The sequence below is a fragment of the Echinococcus granulosus genome, assembly GCF_000524195.1.
Source record: "Echinococcus granulosus chromosome Unknown EG_S00001, whole genome shotgun sequence".
NCBI lineage: Eukaryota > Metazoa > Platyhelminthes > Cestoda > Cyclophyllidea > Taeniidae > Echinococcus > Echinococcus granulosus.
Window position 1 is genome coordinate 3,308,366 of NW_020170381.1, and position 22,075 is coordinate 3,330,440.

Sequence of the window (22,075 nt, forward strand, 5' to 3'; positions counted from 1 at the left end):
AGGCCACAGTGTTTGGGAAATGACGGAGGCATAAATGAGTCTCTTTTTCTGGTAATACTTTGTCTTTTTAGCGAAACAACATTATTGCTATATGGTGGATTCGGAAGGAACGTGGATGGAACGAATAACAACCAGATATTCTTAAATTTTTTTTTTAAATTATACATTCGGATAAACTATGCCAAGCAAATATAATGGTGATAATCGTGGCAGGTGTGCCAGAATTCAGATTTTCGAATGAACGTGAAGGGACCAAACAGCCATGTCGCAGTCTCTTAGGCTAGTGATTTAACAAAGAAGGTGTGTTTAATTAGGGTACGAGTATGGCTTAGTGATTGATGCATAGGTCCTCGTATCATATACAGTACTTAGGTAAAAGTAAACTTATCCAAATGATTAGTTCACTTTAAGTTCAGATTTTCCCATTCTCCTTTTTAAATTCCACTACATCGAACCATTAAAACTTTTCAAAAGTCCAGTTTGTAATGCTTCAACATATTTGTATTCATTGAAAATTAAATAAAAATGAGATAAAATCCAAATTGGTTTCCAAAGTCATATCATTAAGGCTGCCAATTACCGCTACACAGGCACCGGCCATTCCGACCTCCATAGCATGCACTAACAGATGAGTAATAAAGTCACTACCACAATCGCATCCACCACCATCACCACCTTCAATGTTGAAAGCGGAAGCAGCATTGCTACCACCAAAATCAACACCAATACCACTGTTAAGTCAGCCTCCGCATCAGCGACCTGCCACATCACCGGAGCACAGGCCGAATCTACTGCCGATGCAATGCCTGAAAACGCCCTTATCTTTCTGTTGCTATCACAGTAGTCTCCTCTCTAATAATGATTTCTGCTTCTTAGAGTAAAGGAGGAATTTCTATAATATGCAACACTACTCAGATTTAAAGGGACGCTTCCTTCGTACCTTCACTTCGAAACTCCCCTTTTAACTCATCTGCTCTTAGCAAAATGCTCACCTTCCCTGATTTCTCCATCACCAAGATTCACCAACATCGCAAAACCAAGATCACCTTGCGCCAAAGCAGTAGCGCCGCTAGTTCAATGATTCGAAGAAATTCCCGTGGTTACTGTTTGTGCGGTTGGAAATAGATGCGTTGAAAAGGCAGACGAGCAGATCGTTGAAGACCGTGTAAATGGACTAAATATGGCAATGCATTCCCAGAAAGCATCAGAAGTCGTTTTAAGCAGACTGCATTTTTGCAAGCAATTTACTTTTCCTTCAAAATATGTAGCTTATTCTTGCTATGTACTACAGTCTAGTGGAGAGATCTTCATTTGAAATTTCACATCACATGGTTGGTTAGGAAACCTTCAGTGGGTCCGCTTTGTCAAAGAAATTTATAAAGTTGCGCAATTGTCCCCAGCGCTTATTAAACCTCTGTGCTTATCTGGCACCCGATTAGGTATTCCTGAAACAGTATCGCGGAAAAACCGGTGACTCAGGCAAGTCGTGGGCACTGTTACCTCCGTTTTGCCATTTTCAGTGTTATTGTAGCCCTAACAATGGTCACGATTGACAAAAATCGGTTCTGGCTCCTGACGTCCCTCCCAACGAGGCCAACTAAGCTAGCCTAAAATTATCTGTATGCATTCTTATAAAGTATGCTCCTAGTTATTTTATAGTTCATGACTTGCTCGTAAAATGTGCTTGTATAAACCCTATTGTTGTACATACTGGATTTGAGCTGCAAAATTAGTTTATTTTGATTTGGTTCAGAGCAGCAAAATATATTATATAGAACAAGAAGTTGTTTTGAAGGTATTGAAGGTGAAGGGATATGGTCCAAGGTAAGCTCAAACCAATCTTCAAATATCCTGGTGGCACGCGTAATGCTTGGATTGTTTGTTTAACTCTCCGTTTAGGTTACGCAGGCAGCCACTAAAGGGCACAGCCATGCCAGTAATCTCTCGGCCCTTCTGTGCTTTCTAAAGGAATTTTCGATCCCAATGCTATGACATTTTTCGTCTTCAGGAATGACTCAGGCTGCTACGGCGCTGTCCTTGCAATCTCTAAAGGCTCAAATCAACTAATGGATAAGCTCAATGTATTTTTTGGGAAATCCCCACATGCATATAGGGTTGTTTTTGACTCCTGGTTTTGATTGAGGAGAACGCTTATGTGATCCGCCATTGTACCTTCGCCGGGTGGGCTGGTCTTTCGACCAAGCCAGTAGCCTTAAAGCCTACTGTATGCCGACAATATTATGCCCTAGTATTATGTTTACCTTCGTCTTCAGGGAAATCTCGGGGCACTACAACAGGACCAGCCTGTTTTGCTTTGGCCCAAAACAGTAAAACATGCTTCCTAGGACATAAATCATTTTGCTTAAATTTGAGAAAAGGGGCAGATGTACACTCATACCTCTGCCTTCACCCATCCTGGAGGCGCAATCTATGTGATTCCTCCAAAACAATTCAGCTAATAAATAAGCACAGTGAGTTTATTTTGGAATGTATTTGCGGAAAATCTCTCCAGGTATACAATGCGCTGCACTATAAAATTTGAGCAGCTGCTGCAGAATAACACCATCGTATTTTGCGCACTGGCAACATGGGATTTGACGTAATTTCTTTGTAATTTAAACATAGAAAAAAAGAGTTAGTGGACTATTTACAGCAGTCATGAACCTAGCCAAAAAGTTACATGGCATGCTAAAACCAACACCTTCTATGTTTTCAAACACTACCGACTTAAGTTTTTTATGATCAAGTTAACGAATGTACATCAATATTCAGCAGACTAATTTTGTGTCTTTTTATGATGCGCCATTGTTGTAGGTGTTCGTTCCATTACACCTAGGTGAGAGCAAGCCAGTGATACTGAATACTCCACCTCTTCATTTCCAGGAATGTGCAAGTCCTAGTTTTAAAAAACTCCATGTAGAGTCCCGAAACTTCCCACTAGAGAAAAAAGACATAATACAGGGGCAGAATACGTACTATTGGCAGAGAAAAGGGTTGGAGGTCTACTGACATGACCTGGAGGCCTTGCTGCTTAGCGGAAGTACAAAAGCCGCGGCCTTCAATGCCCACGTAAGCAATCATTTTGCGCGACATCTTTAGATGTGCTTTCATGCAATTATGACCTAGTACGGCCTCAGTGAAGTGTTAGAGCATTGCAGAAACAATAGGATCTAATGCATCACCCTAAATTTTACCGTTACAAATAAGGCAGGTCTTCCAAATGCTCCATATTTGGCTCCTTTGTCTAATGTCATTCGTTTTTTGATTTTTCTGCACAAAAGATGTGACTGTAGTAATTTTCGGTTGGTTAGTTGGAGAATTAGTGCCAGATAAAACTCATAGTTGTGTACAAAAGTGTACTGCAACCATAAATACACTAATAAGCGGTTCTGTCACACTTACTTGTGTCTTGTGCCTTAAGTTGCCTCAATAAATGCGTTATTTAAAATATTAATTTAAATTTTACGTTTAAATTTTGTTTAAATTTTTCAGTTAGCTGCTCTGTGAAAAGGTGACTTTTTAATTCAAGGTAATTACTGCAAAGCCAACGCCTTTTTATTGTTCTTTTCTTGCAGGAATCTATTTATATTAAGCATAATTTAAACAGCTGGTTTTGAATGGTTCGTGCAGTTGCATTATGCACACGTCACTGTCGTATTGACGTCACTTTACTAATAACTGAGCAATACTCTGTTTATCACCTCAAATACCTAGAATTTGGACCTCAAATTGGTGTTTTTGGTCTTGCTTTTTATGTTACATTGTTTGTGGTAATTTTTTCGTTACAAACTAACGATTAAATTATTCCGCTTAGTTTATATAGGATTATTAGTTACTGACCCGTCTCTAGGAGTGTATGCTGTATTTGTATGGGTGGTATATGCTTGTGTCGCTTCACTTTTTCTGATAGTTATGCAAGAACATTGTGGAAGTGCTATCTCTCCAAAACATCCTGTTGGGAAAAGACCAATCAGAGTTCGAGTCCTTTTACTGGATGGGCATCTAGAGAACTTCATACTATCGGTAAGCCATTTGACAACGGGTTCGTTTCCAGTCCCACGTTTTTCTACGACATTTATCTCTTTTACTATCTGAGTTTGCTTCTATCATTTTGCTTATCTGATGTGAATTAGAAGGCGATTCTTACGTTTTAGCCGCGATGTCCTGGTCAAGAATTTTTCGATTTGGTCGTTCAATCACTACAGGTGGAAGATACTGATTACTTTGATCTGGAATATGAAGACGCCATGGGAAATAAGGTTGTGGTAACATATATAATGAACTTTTTGTAGAAACTAGTAATATAACAACAAGCTGGTTAAGGCCACTTTGATGAATAACTTCTGACTCCTTTTTTCACTTAGATTGTCGTTAATTTATGAATGACTGTTTTGCTTCTCTTGTACCGTTATGCACTTTGAACACATTTGTTCTGTCACATCTTATTTAAAGACTTGTAGGTATGCTCTTTCATTATTTTCCTGTTCGAAAATAAGTTTCATCTACAAGTCTTGGTTGCTCTGAACAATTAAGACAGTTTGGAATATGCGCGTTGTCATTTTATCACTAATATAATGAATGTACTGTTTCAGTGTTGGCTCGACCATTTTAAACCTATACACAAGCCTGTCTCACAAATGCTTCGAAAGCCAGCTCAATTTTCCTTCAAGGTGAAATTTTACACTACGCACCTCAATCTTCTTATTAACAAGTTGACTAGGTACGTAAAACTATGTTTGTGCGTATGGTGAAAACTGGATTTGTCTATTCATATTCATACATAGTCCTTACCACGATTAATGTCAATTTCTCTGTTGCAGTCACAGACTCAAATTGATCTGCTTATTTTTTTTAAGTTCAGTGCAGTAAATTGAATGATATATTCACTTTCCCTCCCTTACCAATACCATTTGTGCTGACCTTTGCAAAGATTCAAGAGATCATGGTTAAAATGTCCCACTACACCATGTAATGGATATTTTACCAACTTTTGGCCTTAAATAGAATTCTTTTACTTTTTCTCTTAAATGATGCGCAAAACTTAGGTCTTCTCCCGGCAACACTTTTATATACACCATACTGTTTTTGATAATTTAGTCCAACTATCGCCAACATTATAATTTCACCCTCTGTTCGGGCTGTCAACTGAGTTTAATTTGCTTAATCGTTTAATGTATGCATTTTGGCAAGTTTATTAGATCATGTACTTCTGTTCCAACTCTTATGCAGAATAACTATTTTACACCGGGGTTTCCCCTCATTTTCAAAACTTGGAATTTTAACTTTTATTTGATGAATTTTTTTAACTCATTTCTGTCAGTTCATTAAGTTTTTAGCATTTTAGCTTACTTGTCAAGTAAATTAGCTGAAGAAAACACCCAAAAATTCATGTAATTTAATGCATGCTATTCCGTTATACTTTAATTTGTATTGAATTGACTAGTGCCTCAAAATACCCTAAGTTTTCTCAGATTTCGATTTTGACTCAACTTGTGGTACCATTGCGAACTGATTCGTGCCTATGTTGATCCAGTTCAGATGCATTTTGAACCTGAAATATGGATGCTCATTTAATCATCGAATTTGTTAAAAATTGATCGTAGCCAACGCTGATTATGATATGGGTACCTTACCCTCAAATGCTTCTTCACCTAATCTTTGTTACCTCCTATTCCCTTGGAAGCAAGCATTCACGCTTTCTACATAATTATCCCATGTGGTCCTGCCAAGGGATTATCTGATTCTTATCAATTATTACGGAATACATGAGTTAACTTTTACTTCATTCACCAACACATTCCTTATTCGGTTGTATAGACGGTTATTTGCACTGCAAGTGAAAAAGGATTTAATTGATGGCGAGTTAAACTGCGGGGAGAATACTGCTGCACTTCTAACAGCTTTTGTTCTTCAAGGTAAGCATAAAACCGCAGAACGCCACGAACTAAGCTTCATATTTTCGCCTCGTTCCACTGATTTACGTACTCGCTTGTTCTGCCAAAAAACATAACTGTTGTTCTTTTAAATGGCTCTTAATTTTCCACACAATCGCGACTTACCTATGTCTGATGTTTGCTCACATTTTGTAACCTTTCTCAAGCCTTATCGTTTAACATGGGTATTTTTAATAGGTGTTTTGGGTTTTAGTCCAGGTGTCTTTTTGTATGCTCCTCGATGCTTAAACTGATCAGCTAGATCACACGCGTTGTGTTGCAGTGTTGACAATAGGAGACGAATGTGTAATGATGAGCAGAGTCTTCTGGAGAAATTATATAGCAAATCACATTGAACTCTAGGATATGCATTGGTTGTAAATCATTAATCTTTCTTGAGTATGCGATTTCTGCTTATTAAAAAGTACCTTCAAACTCTGACAAAGTTAAGTTGGACTTTAGAATTACCTACGTAGGAACAAAACTTAGACCGTCACCTTACTATTCAACGGATGTCTGCATTTTTGCATATTTTTAATCCTATCACCTCGATCTCAAATTTCTGATTAATTTATTCAATGCATTCCTGTCCACAGATTTTGGTGAATGGATTTTACGTTTAGCTAGCCATCTACTAGGGTCTACCGCAGATTTCTGGGATTGAAGCCTCGTCGTCTGTGGTAGGCTCCCCTTAGGGCGCTAGAATTCGTGTGCTTCAGTGAGGCCTTTAATTAAGAACTTCCATCAAAATTACAGATTGACTATTTAAACAAGACTTAGTCATCTCGGAGGCACATAACGTTCAAATATATCTACATTCCATCACCTGTTCCGTAGTCGCAAAATTCTTTAGTTTGTATTTTTTGTTAGTTCATCCGTCGATTTTCCTTATTTAAGAATGCTAGTGGCGTTTTTTGCGAAATGAGCGGCTATAGTCATGAACGTAAATTACCAAACTGGGAGGATGTGATTGCGATTTTTCAAACAAATTCTAGAGTATATTTATCACTATTATGGTTAAATAATTTCGTCCGGATGCAAATCTTTTACTACACGACTTGAAGAGTACTTAAAAGTGATTTTCGCATAAATTATATGAAACTATTCAACTTATTGTCAGCTTAAAATTTATGATGCCTTCTAAGTTTTTAACAACATTCACTCGTGCACATTCTGTTTTGGCTTCGCAATGCTTATTTATTCATTCTAGCCGATACATCTTACAATACGGCTACAAAATTGGGGGCGATTTTGTGATGCGAAATTGAAGGGCTTTTATGTGGGTGTGATCAGTAATGGCTCGGGTACAATCCTTCAATGTTCTCTTGGAGTCGATGAATTGGGTAACGTTGGTGGCGTCAGAGCCATGGACAGTTCTTACTTCAACGATAGGAACCGTCTCTTTTTGAACATCTGCTGTCATTTCATCCTGCTGAACTGATAATTTTTGTTGTTTTATTTGCGGGAAATAGGCCCCTCAGTTGGCCATTTTGCCTAACTACCTACAAACAAGCGATTGGTAGTGACTAACTTTACACTAACTGCCTTAATGAAATATTTTTAATTTTCACTCTTAATATCTTCTTTTATTCTGATATAGCCGAGCTGGGAGATCGTGAGGAGGAGGATAGGCGCATACTAAGTTACTTGGAGAATATACGGTTGAGCAAGCAATACTCCCCTGCCTTCATATCCAAAGTGGTAGACTTGCACAGCAACTTAGAGTAATTGATCTGCTAAGCTTTTTTGTTATTATCTCTTGAAGTAAGCAGCCGTTAGGAGGCATCCAGTGGTTACTTACACTGAATATAATTGATGTTTGTGGTGTTTTGCATATCATTCTTAAGGCTTAGTGATACATTTATTAAGCATTCAATTACGCTTTAGACATCGATCTATAAACAATTTCTCTTCCCCCCCCCCCCCCCCAAATCGACACTAAAACAGGTAAAAAGATGCATATTTAGCCATTTTTTACAATTTTCCCTATCATCTTATTGTGCAACCTTTTCCTTTCCAAACGATATTAATTATTGAATAAGTAGTCAGTTCTATAGCAATCTCTTATCTGTTAACAAGTATAGGAAAATAAAAACCATTATACCTATCAAATTTGAAGTTTCGTAGTTTTAAGTAGTCCTCATTCAATTAACTTCAATCGTGTATTTTTTTGATCAGGTATGTTTATTGAAGACTCAGTGTTTCTGTCAGTATAGCAAATAAATGTCAACTCCACGATGAGCATATAAATTGTCTGCTTACTTTTTTGGTTTATTTTATTAAAATCGCGATGTTTTTCAGGTCCCTTTTTACTTCACCATGTAATTAGTTAGCATTGGGAAATCTTCAGCATGAGGCTCTATCCTGTAAGCGGTAACCGTGCTATTTTACAGTCAGCTGACTATTCTTCATAGCGTTTTTGTGTTCAACTTTTTTTTAGTTAAATAATCTTAAGTGCGTTTTCGTATTACTTTGTTTAGAAAATAAAATATCACTCACTTATCGTCAGAACTAATTCACACATTAATTTTGCATGGTTTATGTCTAAGTTCGTCCCTAGACGTGTAAGTCTTTTTACGTTCTCTTAGTGTGATTTAATTGAGTCCACTTGTTTGTTTTTACAATTTATTCATTTAACTTTGAAACAAGTTTATTTTGCCTCTTTCATGCCCACTTCTAATCGTTGGGAGTCGGGATGAACTTACTTTTTGATTTTTTAGAGGGATGTCCGAAGGGGAAGCGGATTACCGTCTTTTGGATGCGGCAAGAAAATTGGAGTTCTACGGTTTAAAGCTTCATCCTGCCAGGGTAATGTCTCCGTGGTTCATTATAGCTACTGGCTTTGTAGTGATTAGCACTGTCGCATCCAAACTAGTACGTTATTTTGTATAGCGCTTTGAGATCAAGAGTAATTCCAAGCGTAGCGAAGCCACTTTAGTCATGTCATGTAGGTAAATACAATTCCCGAATGTCTAAAATTTGATTTTACGTAAATGCGAAGATTCTTTGCAAAGAGTTGGATTGAGTTATTTTATGTGAGAACTCTCGCTTTTTACCCATTACACTCCACTCAGTAGCTTATACTGAGGTTCTAATTTCAAATTTTCATGTTAAATATCTATAGTGTAAATATTTAAAAAAGTTGGAGAAATCATTCGTTTAAAAAGTGCTCCAAAAATCTATTGCCTTCAACTGCCAACATTGTTTCCAGCTGCACAGTGTTTGTTTCTAGATAAGTTATTTATTGAGCTTCTCTACTAAGAAGAAATATCATGTGGCTGTTCCCGTTTAACAGTACCCTTTAGACTATGATGCTATTACTTTTCCAATCTTGTTAAAAACCTCATAGGTGTTGTCCAAGTAATCAGCTCATCTTAACAAGCACAAACTATTCTAGGGCTTAATTCACCCAGTTATGTGCCCGACAAGACCTGTAAGTGTGCATTCTACGAGGATTTGTTGCCTACCCATCCCAGTTTAGCTGTTGGCGCATAAAAGATGGGCTTGCAAACTAGTAGTTTTGAGATATAAATGCGCTTGATTTGACTACTCAGATAGTAATCTAGCGTTTTTGTCCAATCCTTCAAACAGAATTTTTCCCCTGACACCTCTTTGAATTCCTATTGAAGGGATTCCCTCCGTAAAAGTTTTTCATAACTTCATTTCATTTAAGAATAATCGCGGTAGTGTAGCTAATCTTCGCTACACGTTGAGTGTTTTAGCAAGATAACCAATCCGATTTGCAGTCCACTCCCCACGAACTCATTTGCTTCTAATTTTGTAAATGCCTTTTTGTTTAGTTGTTTTAGCATATTATTTGCAATTTTTGGCAGTATTTTACTTCTTGAATTATAAAATAGGTTTAAAAGCAATTACTCCTGCGATGACATTTTTATGCTAGAAATAACTTGTTACTACTTGGCTTTGTTTTATGACCAATCGACTTGCACTTTTTAACGTCTTTGGTGTAATTTTTCTCTTTAAAGTCACCACAAAGTACTTAAATCCTAAGCAAAATCCATCCCTACGATTTTTTTATCTTCAGCAATAGGTAGCCCCGAGCATATTACTCCATTACGCTAGTCTCAATAAATTTCATTTATAGTAAAAATGTTTTTTTAACACATCTTGTAAATAGCTGGACAAAAGAGTGTATTTGAAAAACGTTTGTTCCTGAAAACTATTCATTTACCCTAATGTTCTTTAGCATTTGCTCGCATTTCAGGAGAACGGTGGAATACCTCTCAATTTGGGCGTTACGCATGCGGGTCTTTTTCTCTATCAGGGCAAAAACAAATTAAATCATTTTAGCTGGTCGAAGATACGCAAGCTCAGTTTCAAACGTACCAGATTTCTCATTAAACTTCATTCTGGAATGGAGGTAGGTTACTTGCTACCACCTCTCAAACCAACATTTTCTCTGCAACATTTATCACTGCCTCGAAATACTCTCTTTTTTAATTTGTCACGAATACTTTATTACTTATTTTCAGTCAATTCCCCACCTACTTCATATTTATACGAACCTCACTTGTAATAAACTTTCGCAGTACTATTATCAAAAAGATGACAAATATTGGCATCTTGCAAACGTGAGCATATTTTTAAATCATCTTATTGACCCCACATAACTTCTAGTTGTCTATGGCTAATGTTCGGTCCATCAAGCGCAGGGGCTTGCTGAAGCACTGGTGGAAAAAGTACCTTTTTTCATTAAATAATTGACAAAAACCTCCAGTTTTGGTGCTATGGCATTTCACAATCTTTAATTGTTTATCATATCTACCTAATGCGTACTTATTATGCCTAGTTGACCAACATCCGAATTTTCAGTAATGAGTTGATCTTTATCCTGTTACGGTGACTAAATGTGCTATTATTTATAGTTTGCTGTACGTGTACATCATCGGATAGCATTTTGCCTTGGTGAACCCCAAAATGTATCTTGATTAAATAAACCCTTTCGCTAATCTAACCAACTTGGTGTTGAGTACTTCTGCATCCGGTTCCAGAGAGATGATGTGTGCTTTTAGGCAGTTTGCTCTACAATCCTGATTCTGATTAAAAGCCGCATCTCATAATGTGGGTATGGTGCCTCTTCCTTTTATGGCCGTATCGTGATCCTATTCAGCCTAATCCCATTTGCGATACTACTGGCTCCTGACGAGCATATTTTTTTCCCGCATTTTAAATAAGCCCTTTGGGAAGGATACAATTGAGTTCACCTTCGAAAGTCGAGACGCATGCAAGAACTTTTGGAAGAAGTGCCTCGAACATCACGCATTCTTCCGATCGCGGGAGGTGCGCGGAGAGCCGGGTGCGGGAGGCGGAGGACTGGGGGGATTCGGGGTCAGGAATATGGAGCTCCGCTGCTCCTCCTGCTCACCCCTATGCCTCGCAGCCGAGCCTTCGTTTTGCCGAAGACGTTGGACATAAAAACAGCAGCGGTGGTGGAGGGCTCACTCGGAGTGTAAGTCTCAAAAGCGGTCGCAGTCAGGGTCTTTTCAGCAAAGGATCGTCCTACAGGTAACTTTTAATGCCCTTAGATTTTGTTTTTTTGGCTTTACATTGTACTAACCCGGTGCGTAAGCTGCCATTTTTAGTCATTTTTGTTTAAGTGGGCATGTGTATGTGTGTTCAGGTCTACTCTCAAAGGAGCTCATTCGGATAATATTCAACCGTTGTTTAGGTTGCATGAATGACCTCTCCTCCACAAGGCGCTCATTTGTTCAACTGATGTCAGAGATTAGATTTTTGAATATTAGTTCTTAATGTAAAATAATCTACACTACAATATTGTTTTGTTTTCTTAGAATTATCCAATGTCAAGTCTGGAGGAGCTACTCAAATAAGGCTCAAAAGGTTAACCTCGATGATGCAGCACTCCCTAATCAGAATTTTCTTTTAATAATTAGGAATCTCATTTATAGCTGGTCTTCTCAATTAATTTTTAACGTTAAAAGTCAATCAAATGAATGGATTTCCACCTACAATGGTCGAGGATTTATACTACTTTCTCAATGAAAGTAATCCTGGTAACACGACCACAACCGTACTAGCCATTTTTAGGCTCAACATCCTTCTTAAAATTATTAGCGTCCTCTAAATTTGGAATAGGGCTGTGCATTTTCAATTATTAGGAGTATCTTACACACGGCTACCTTTTTTATAGAATGAGCCATGCTTAATCTCCTTTACTTTTATCTCAAATAAGCCCACAGCACGTTTTTTGTCATTCACCACATTTGACTAACAAAAAGTATGAGCAATGGGAAGGGAAAGTCGCTTGTCGAGTTGATAATCCTATGTGTCATTTTCACGCTTTCTGACTGCGTATCTTCTACTTTGACATATCACGCTTAGATTAAACTCACCCATTCCGGATTTAAAGTTCAACGTACCCTTCGTTAACATATTAATATAAATCCCACTAATTTTAACCTAGAAATTTATGTACTCTACGTAACTTTGCTTTTGCACACATCATCAACGGCGCAATTGAAGCCTAATTTCGTGATTTTTTTAGTAAGTAACCTCTCAGTTGACTTTTTTCAAAAAACAGTAAACGACATCAAATGTGCAATTTTTTCAGTAAACGCATTTGTTTGTGAGTTTGCAGGGATTTTTGAAATACATCGTCAAAAATTGTCATGCATTCTTTTGCCGTCCACCGCAATTATTTCCCTTCACTGATTGGTCACTTCTTACTCAAAAACATTTTGACAAACTGAAACGTCTTTACAGGTATGAAGGCATGGGTAGGCTTTAAATAAGTCCCATGAATGTCGCTTGAATCCGTTGCAGCAGGTCTTGTTATCAGGTGACCGTCCACACACTTCGCCATGCACCTTTGCATTTTACGAATGCTGAAAATGAAAAATCATGCAGTGTGTGCCCACACTTTGCCGCGTTTTATTTGCGTCCACCTCGTTTCTCGTTAAAAGCGCCTAAGCATATTTTAAACAGGCGTGGTGGTGTAATTCTTAATCAAACATGGTTTGAGTTTGTTAGTTATCAGATTCAGTCGTATCTGCTGTTTTAGTTCTATGCACAGATCTCTTTATAACCTATTTTTATGTGTAGATACTGCGGGAGAACACAACAGCAACTAATTGAAAACTCGTATAATTCGAGTCCAGGAATAATGTCTTCAGAAAAGTGAGTGTGATGGATTGTGTGACATTTGTTCAAATTCGTATGAGAAATCACCGATACGGTCCTTCGCTTTCCCCAGACGATCAAAATCGGTGGGTCGCCTTGGTTCAGGCCAAAATCTTAGTCGCTTTGGCTCACCGCATCTTCATCGCAGTGTAGCTCATGTTAATGAAAAGCCCGGAGAGGACCTCCCAAGAATGCTGCAACATCAACAGTGCCTCTTTCGAGGTAGCAGCTCGAGCACAGTAGCTGCTGACTTTGGTCCGCCAACAACCAGTCTTCCAGACCATTATCAACTTCTTTTCCTTTCCACACCCATTCGAAGGCCGCTTTCCACTAGGTTAGTTTCAGTCACTTTAATCCCTAGGTAATCTACGTTAGTAAATATGAAGGTATGTATTATCGAAGTTGAGAGCTTTTCGATTCAAGAACATTTCTTCTTTTCGTCTTTAATTTGCTGAGTACAATATTGGAATTTGCAAACAGTTTCCCCTTGTTTCCATAGTAATTATCAAATCCACTGGATTTGTATTTGAACAATGTTAATTTTGATAAACCTCTTGAGCGCAATAGGTGTTAATGACGTAGGTACAACCATCCTCTAAAGGACCGAGCTGGGCTCCTCATCATACATAACAGCTAGTTTGCATTCTCTTTTTCGTCTAAACAATGTACTTCATAGTTCAAAGTTTTAAAGCCACTGGCCCAAACAGGTGCGTATCCTCCAAAAACAACGATATTTTAATTATGTGTGATTTCACCCTTTTTTGATCTGATTGCTATATCTCTGTTAGTTTTTTCTGACAAGAGGGATAAGCTAATATTGCTTTAGATGCTACGTCGTTCCAAGTTACTGTTAAAAATTGAAGTTTGAAATAAGATTTAGCGTGCGAAAGAAAATTCCATTACCTTCTGGAATGCTCGTGATTTCAACGATTTTGTCCTAATATGCTGACTTTTAAAGGGCTTATGTCATGGTTCATTAAGTATGATTTCCACCCCACGATCGCCTTATCACTTGTTTGATTCAAAATTTTGCCTCTGTAACCAAAACGTATAGATAAGGCAAGATGGATACAATTTTGATAATTACCAATGGTTTAAGTTGATTGTCTACGCCAAGTAATAGGTTTTATGTCCATTTACTTCTCGTTCTAATTTCCTACATTTGGTTGTGTAAAACATTATGATTTAATGACCACAGTCTCAGATGTGACTATCTTACTGTGATTTGCAATGCTGATTAATCGAATGAACTTATTTGCTTAAAAGCAGTTGAATTACCACTTGTTGTCAATGGAGTAGATTGTGTGGGATTTCCAACATTTGAACCCCATTTCGCTGCTTACTTAATGTTGCTAATTTATTGTGCTTATGATTTTCATTTACACCACGGAACTCTTGCCAAGTTCGCAGCTTTCTTCCTCACCATTCCCGATTGTTCCATGTAGATTTAATTTTTGTCAAATAGTCTTTGTCATTGCAAGGGTAGTGAGCACTAATTATGCACTAATTAATTAGACCGAGGTCCTCCCAATCAAAGTTTGGATTAATGGGGTAGTCATCTTGTTTTGCAACCCTTTCATTCATCCTTATCTCAGATACCAGCTGTATTTGGGCTGCTAGCCCGTCCTCCTACCGCCAGGATTGTTGGTCAAGTTTGTGCACGCGACCAAATTACTGGCAAGCGTAACCACGGCTACTCGTTTGGCAGTCCCCCTAGACCTGTAATTACAAATGGATGGCATATTCGCGCGAGTGGGTTTCTTTGTGTTAATGAAACCTCCCCCCTCCTTTCTTATTCGCATTGCGGCTAACGGTCAAGTAACGTTATACCTTTAAAAACCTCTCCATTTTTTAAATAGATGCTGCATCAATGAAGAAGTTATAATCCTTTGCAGAATTCCTCCATTCGATCGAAGTATTTAATAATCAGTAAGAGGATTTAACTAAAGTGGGCCGGTATATTTTTACCAAGGCACCCGAAAACGTTCCCAGCTATTCTTCTAAATTGAGTAATGCACACTAAGTTTTAGCGTTTGGGCATACATTTATGCACTAAAATGGCAAAAATGAAACACGGTTAACAGGTGCGTTAGCAAGAAATATTTCTGAAGCCGTAATGAGCATATTCCTCTGCCCTTTCAGTGGGTTTTCCAAACGACGAAATGAAAATCATTTATTTGGTGGATAGAATTTTAAATGGTTACTGCGGTGCTACTTTGGTGGCCAATTTTAAATAGCCTTTGCTTATTATACAACGTCCGTTTGCAAGCAAACTTTAACATACTTTTTGCATGAAACGACTGAACTTTGTGTACAAAATACATGTAACCGTATTTAAGTGGCTAGTTGGTTTCCGAGATATCAAAATAAAATAGGAAAACCTGATTAGTTTCGATAATAAGTGGTGGAATTGCAAGCTGACTTCTTTCAAGATCACATTTTTCGCTTACGCATCAAAAGTAACAATCTCTGTAAATCATTCTTGGAAGAGTTCCAACGTAGGTTTTACTGAAGTCAAAATCTCTTTCAAATGGGTCAGTTGTGTTCACTGTTTCCAAATTTTATTATCTTTAATAAAAATGAAATTGCTAAATATGTTAGCTACCACAGTCTCAGAGGGAAATCAACCATCACGGCACATATTTTATTGGTGCAATGCAACAAAAATAACTTGAGAAGTGTAAGCATTTTAAGACCAAGAACATTCCACATAAGTTTTATTGCATTAAACTCAACCAATCTGCTTTTTACACGATTTAGTATAACTAGTCATTGTTAACCGATAAATAACGAGTGTCACTTATTTGTGACGCCAGCCTCAATTCTGAAAAGTGGGTTGTCACCTACACGTATTACTGCCAGTAAACGTGTTAGAATCTTGTTTTACCATTTATTTTGTGTTTCACAGCATTTAATTTTTGCAGATACCGCGCTGGCAGCTCTCACTCGGTGGATCAGAGTAGTTTGCCAACTGAAAGTCCCTGTAAAGTCGGCCCCCAACTACTGGAATCCGAGTATGGAGCTAGTGTGCCCCGTGTGTTCTCTGCCAGTGTGCTCAAAGCTTCCAAACGAAGACGCGAATCTGACAGTCTGACTAACACCTCTCCGGCCGTCACCACCGTGACTACCAAACCCTCGGATGCTGAGTCGATTACTAAATGTGTGTGCGCCCGTCGGGCTATTTTGCTTATTTCACGCTAACTGGTATATGAGGCTTTAAAGGACAGAGCACCATCTCATTACACTCCTTTTTAAAAGTGCTCTTGCTTTTGGCCCTCAAATTGCAGCTTGCTTATACTATTAACCTTGTTTTCAGATAGCCTCTTAACCAGCTCTCGACCATCTATTACGTCGGGACTCACGGCCGGTAGCGTCCCTTGGGCTCTCGACGAAAAATGTGTAGAGAAAGCCACTAAAGACTCCATTGACGAGAAGCATGTGGATAAGAGAAGCAAGGTCCTCACTCCCACTGATGCCTCGTCTTCGGAAGAGCCTGTGTCCGTCCCGGTAAGCAGCTGTTTTCATCAAAATAGACTAACGCTTTAAATCGGTGGTAGGTGCTCGGGTCAAAATATTATAACGCTTTTTTGCACGAAGCATTTTTTCCTTCATATTTTGTAGTTTTTTTTCATATTTCTTCGATTCTCGTTTTATTCATATGGGGTAAAGGTAATCCTTTTTATTAATTTGTTTAGAGCAAATTTCATCTGCTTAATTCGGCATTTTGTAAGCCCATCTCGGTACCTTTCACCACTCTCTTTGTCAGGGTTTACTCGTGATATTCACTGAGTTTTATGTGCGTTATCCTGGGTTGGAGTTTAATCGAATGTTCTTTGTGCCCAAACTTATTTGTTCGGTTCATTTGGCTTTCAAAATTATTTCTGCCACCTTTTTAACTGAAATTGCACTGATAACCAAATGCTATAAAGTCTATTCATGTATTTCACAATATCCAAATAACGCTCTGTTTTAAGTTTTGATGCTGGCAATCGATTACCAAGTTAGTGGGTTTTAGAACTGATGCATTACTTTAAACTATTTTCCCGTTTTTTTTTTACTTTTAAGTCAGAGATATTAAAAATGGAACCCCGCCATCAGTTTAAATGGCTTAAAAGAATGCGCTAGTTTAATCAAGACAGACGAAACTAATCACTGCATTATTATCTCTCCTACCTTTATGTTCGCACATCTTCTTCATTCCCCACTTGCTCAGGGGTAGATTTAAATGACTCAATTCTATTGACATACCGGCATCACTTCTTCCCTCACTTACCCAATAAGTTTGCTTTCTATCTGTTAAAGCTCTCTTCTAATGGAGTCCGAACTTCTGCCCCATCCACAGCCATACATGATTTGCACACGTCAGGTCAGCGTGCTCGCACCTTCTCTGCCTATGAGGAGCACTCTCAGTATTCAAATTCGCTTCCGCCCGAACACTACGACGAGGTGGCTGAGGATGAGGATGATATTTATGATAATGACGACACCAATGTTGATAGAGCAGATCTCTCTGATGACTCCCTCTTGCAGCATCCACTTTCTGTCTGCGCCTCCCGCGCTGTTTCCTCCAGCGATCTTTACAGATCGGAGTCAATCGAATTTCAGTATCCCGTCTGCAAACTTGACGATCAGAACTCACCGCTGGATCAGGAACTTGAAAATGGGTTAGGAGTCTACTTAAAACCTTCTGTTGGTCCTCTTATAAAGTGCCTTGTTTTGCTTATGTATTGACGTTCACGTTTCATTTCTTAATACTTTTTTCTAGAGCATTTTGTCCTTCGATTTTGACAACGCATTATGTAACCATTGATTGTATTCTATTTAACGTTTATATCATTGGAACTTTTTAGGAAGAAAATAACCGAATTCCCTATTTTCTCACCTTATGCTCAAGAAAGTCCCCCAGATAAGGTATGTCGAGCCTAAAGTCTTTCTCATTAATTAATGTATCATCTGAGGCATTTATTATTTAAAATGGGGCCGAGTAGCCTTTTTGTCATTTTTCGGGTGTTTCCAATGTCTTCCCGATGACATGTGAAGTAATAAATCCCACAACATTTCATAAAATCTTTTACCTATTTGTTGTGTACTGCTCGTGCACACAGCTAATGGCAAGCTCTAGCAAATGCAGATACGTGTTGATAGCATTTGCCTTCTTCTGTTTTACGCTGCCCAATAGTACATATAGGCAACTGCGGTTAAACGTATGCTGTTAATGATTTATTCCATCGCATAATCACTCATTTCAAAAGGTCTGCTATTCAAAAAACCCGAAAAATCATCATTACTTGTTGTATACTTGTATGATATATTGTGTAAAGAGGCGTACTAGGATTGTAAAAAATGGCCTTGCTATTTTAAATTTCCGCATTTGCTGGCTTTAGGGCTTAAGTGATTTGTTAGGGCTGAATTTGTCCAATTTTTTTCCAATTGCGGCAGGACTAGATGGTAAATGTTTAACTTTCGATTGCTCAAAAACTCTTCAAGTATGGCAATCAGTGTTCCGGAGTAATGACGACGCACCGCTCCCTGCAGCTCTTGTTTTCATGTCACAGTAATAACAAGCGCATGGCAGGGATATTTCTATGACTCTATGCAGCAACTCTTGAAGTCTTCCATGCTTTTTGCATTTTGCTTTTGGTTCTACATGTTTTTTATTAGGTTAGTGTATTTAGTGATAAAATCGTTGTTACATATGATGTACATCCTTAAGTTTATAAAGCCCATTTCCTAGTGCTAATTTATGTCATATCTCTAAAGCAAGGGTTTTAACTTAATACATAATACCTCCTCTTCTAATTAAATTTCATCCAATAGCTAACTTTTTGGGATCTAGTTGATCCTTTTTTAGATTTATTTATAAAAATGGCTATTAATATTAGACCCGTGTATTCTTGAAAGGAAATCTTCAACTTGTCTTTGAATTAGCTGTAACAAGAACATCTTTTAAAATTATTTCTATCGCTTATTAGTTTAGCATACCTCCCGAGGATTATTAGTAAATCCAAGCATTTCCTCTAAAGTGTAACTTACCATGATTAAATAACTACTATTTCCTTTCCAGGAAATATCTTCATCAACTCATTTATTTGTGTTCTCGTTAAGATTATGCTAGTACTCTGAATTACTTCATTTGATTGAGGGAGCTAAATATTATTGCCTGGCTTTCATGATTCCAAAGCCCTGTGTGTCAAGAAGCCAACTTGCAATTGTTGGTCACTGATATGTTCATTTTGACATCACTTCAATTTATTGTTCGACTGGGGTGTGAATAACACCTTAACTTGGTAACATGGACATGGTAACAGGAACATTCAGCAAAGTGGCTTTTGGCTCAGTTGTTCGAGACGAATAGGGCATCTTATCCAATGAATAATATGACGCTGAAAGGTGATATTCAAAGATCAACTTTGTTCTTTTAAACTATTTTATTTTAATTGCATCTTTTTAGCCAAGAAAGCATCGAATATGCAAAAATTTGCACTCTATTTCACTAGTAATTGCATCTAGAATTAGCGGGCTAAGTCTAGTGGTTTTCTAGACAATAATGCGATTTTACCAATAATGGTGTGATGTTGCCTTAAACATCGCAATTAATTGGCTTCAAAATCACTTATGAAATGCTAAAAGCTAAAGCACTTTTTAGGTTGAGTCCCGCGGCTCTCTCTTCTACCCTTCAAAAAGTGCACCTGCGAGCAGACGTACTTCAAACTACTCAACCCATGACGAGGAGTTTGGAGAAGAGGAAGGTATAGAGCCAAGTAGCATCGCACCGGCTCTTTCAATTGGTGCGATTTCTGCCATCACGGGTGTCTCCTGTTCCGATGATGAGGCTGACGAGAGTGGAGGTGGGGGTGGAGAGGGTATCAATACTTGCGAGAGCAGAGATGAAGGCAAAACGGAAGCGATGTCTCTTATGTCTGGTCCCTCATCTCCACCTGTCAACACTCTTTCCTCCCTGGTTGGACAACGAGCTCAATCGGAGCCACTGCAGCCAGTGTCTTCGGTGACTGATGGTTTGCATGTGGAGATCGATTCTCATGCTTCCAATCAGGCACGTCGGCAGCGGTTAAGGGGAAGGAGGACAAGGAAACGTGAGCTGAGAGGCGGATTAGATTATCTCGCTTATGATGCTTTAACAGCAACTGTTCAACAACATGCTTCCACGGTGACAGCTAATCCTACGTCAAGGACGCTTCGAAAGGTGAATATACTCATGAACTTTAATGCCTGAAATTGTTTTTTGGTTGTCCTTAAAGAATGAACCGGGTGTTTTGAGTAGAATGATTCCGATTAAAATAGCCTATACTTAAGAATAGATATGCATCTTTCTGAGTATTATGGATGTGAACCTTAACTATTGTGGATTTCTACTGTAGAAACTGGATCACAACGCTTACTTAAGAGGTAAATTGAGGCTTCACCAAATTTTCCCGTGTTGAACAATTTATCTGCAATTCCTTCATTTTGTCTAAAAGTATCTTTATTTTCTTTCACTGAATGTTACCATTATTTGAACTTTTCCCACTTCTAAAGGATGTATGTTCATATGGGTCAGATCACTTTATTGTTTGAAGTCTTATTCTGCGACACTGATTTAGCTCGTTAATAAGCTATAATCAGCTGTTTGAACATCTTCTCACTTAATCTTGGAACAATGAGAAGCAAATTAAATGCTTAAAAAGCCTGTTACTCTTTTGTTTTAGTTTTTATTGTAGGCTGCCTTTGCGGCTTCAAATTGAATCGCAAAACTAATAGGTAAATAAATATTCCATCTTCAATAATAGCTCCCAGTAAATAAGACATTTTTGAATATGGTGGATAAATCTTCGCAAATTCTCAGAAATTTATTTCGAAATGTCTTCCTATTTAACAAAACGCACCATGTATTTTCATTTTTCAGAAATCGCTACCCCCGTACCACGATCGTACATTTCAACTGGCGAGGGAGCTTTCAGTTACTGAGAAGACCTACATTAATGCCCTGCGGCTCTTAATCATGGTGAGCTCTCTTATCGCTATACTTTCAAGTAATTTATCAAAAAATTAGTCCTGCTGTAGCGCTTGAGACTTCCCTAAAGACGAAATGAGACATAATACTCTGGCAGAATATGCATATATTTTGCATACGTTAGGGCTTGGGGAGACTGGCATGGCCCAGAGGCCAGCTCACCCAGCTAAGGTGTAATGGAGGAGCCGAGAGTTAAACAACTATTGAAGTATCATATAGCCCCTCTCCTCTTTTGAACGCCGTTGCCGGCTCGCCCCTTGGTCAACTTACAATATGATCGGCACTGTAAGGAAACACCTGCGAGCCAACTGCGCCAGTCATTGAATTCCATACAACTAAGGTGATGCTTGACCGCAATGTCGCTGATTCCTCTTAACAATTCTACTGACCCTAAAGTTTTGTCATTTTTGGGAGCTGGATTTAGGCATGGGGAGTGTGCGGGCCATCACGCGTATCCATAGCTAGACGTAGAAACACTGACCTAAAAGTGGAGTCGTGTAGCAAAGGATGGGATCGAACATATTTCCGTGGGGATAGGGTTTCGATTCCATTACTCCTTGCCACTATGTACTTAAGTCAGTACTACCCAGCCACATCCATTTGGATTCCATCAAGCTAGTAGAGGAGTGGAGGAGGTACCACGAGTTTACATAATTGACATCTTGTAGGTGCCGTAGACAGCTCCATAACAAACTTTTCCAGATGAATCACGGGACTGGGGTAGTTGCCGAAGGTAGACGTCATTTTTAGCCCTTCTATTAGGGGTCGTCACCGATTCCCTCATCCGTAGCATATGCACTTCTTCCGTTGCATTAAGATCTAGCATTCAGTAATCGAAATGAGGGTGGATGTCGTAGAAGACCAGGCTCGTTTTCCGCTACCACCATTGTGGCGTCGCGAGATTCCCCTCAAGACGAAAGAAGACAAAATACTCGGGGAGAATATTTGTTTACCTGCAGAAGAGGCTCTG

General features: G+C 38.5%; 1 protein-coding gene across 1 annotated transcript; it reads left to right on the top strand. All coding sequences in view use genetic code 11, as the record gives it.

Moving 5' to 3' along the window:
• Positions 1 to 628: 628 nt before the first annotated feature.
• Positions 629 to 21,429, top strand: EGR_00362 (hypothetical protein; the record flags this gene model as incomplete). The annotated part of the gene is made up of 12 exons (XM_024489611.1): positions 629 to 840; positions 8,654 to 8,741; positions 8,826 to 8,880; positions 11,168 to 11,459; positions 13,017 to 13,091; positions 13,168 to 13,428; positions 16,019 to 16,254; positions 16,411 to 16,601; positions 17,397 to 17,783; positions 19,741 to 20,298; positions 20,998 to 21,096; positions 21,325 to 21,429. 12 exons carry the CDS (start codon positions 629 to 631, stop codon positions 21,427 to 21,429), a joined length of 2,559 nt encoding a protein of 852 aa, XP_024356289.1.
• Between the last annotated feature and the right edge of the window lie 646 nt (positions 21,430 to 22,075).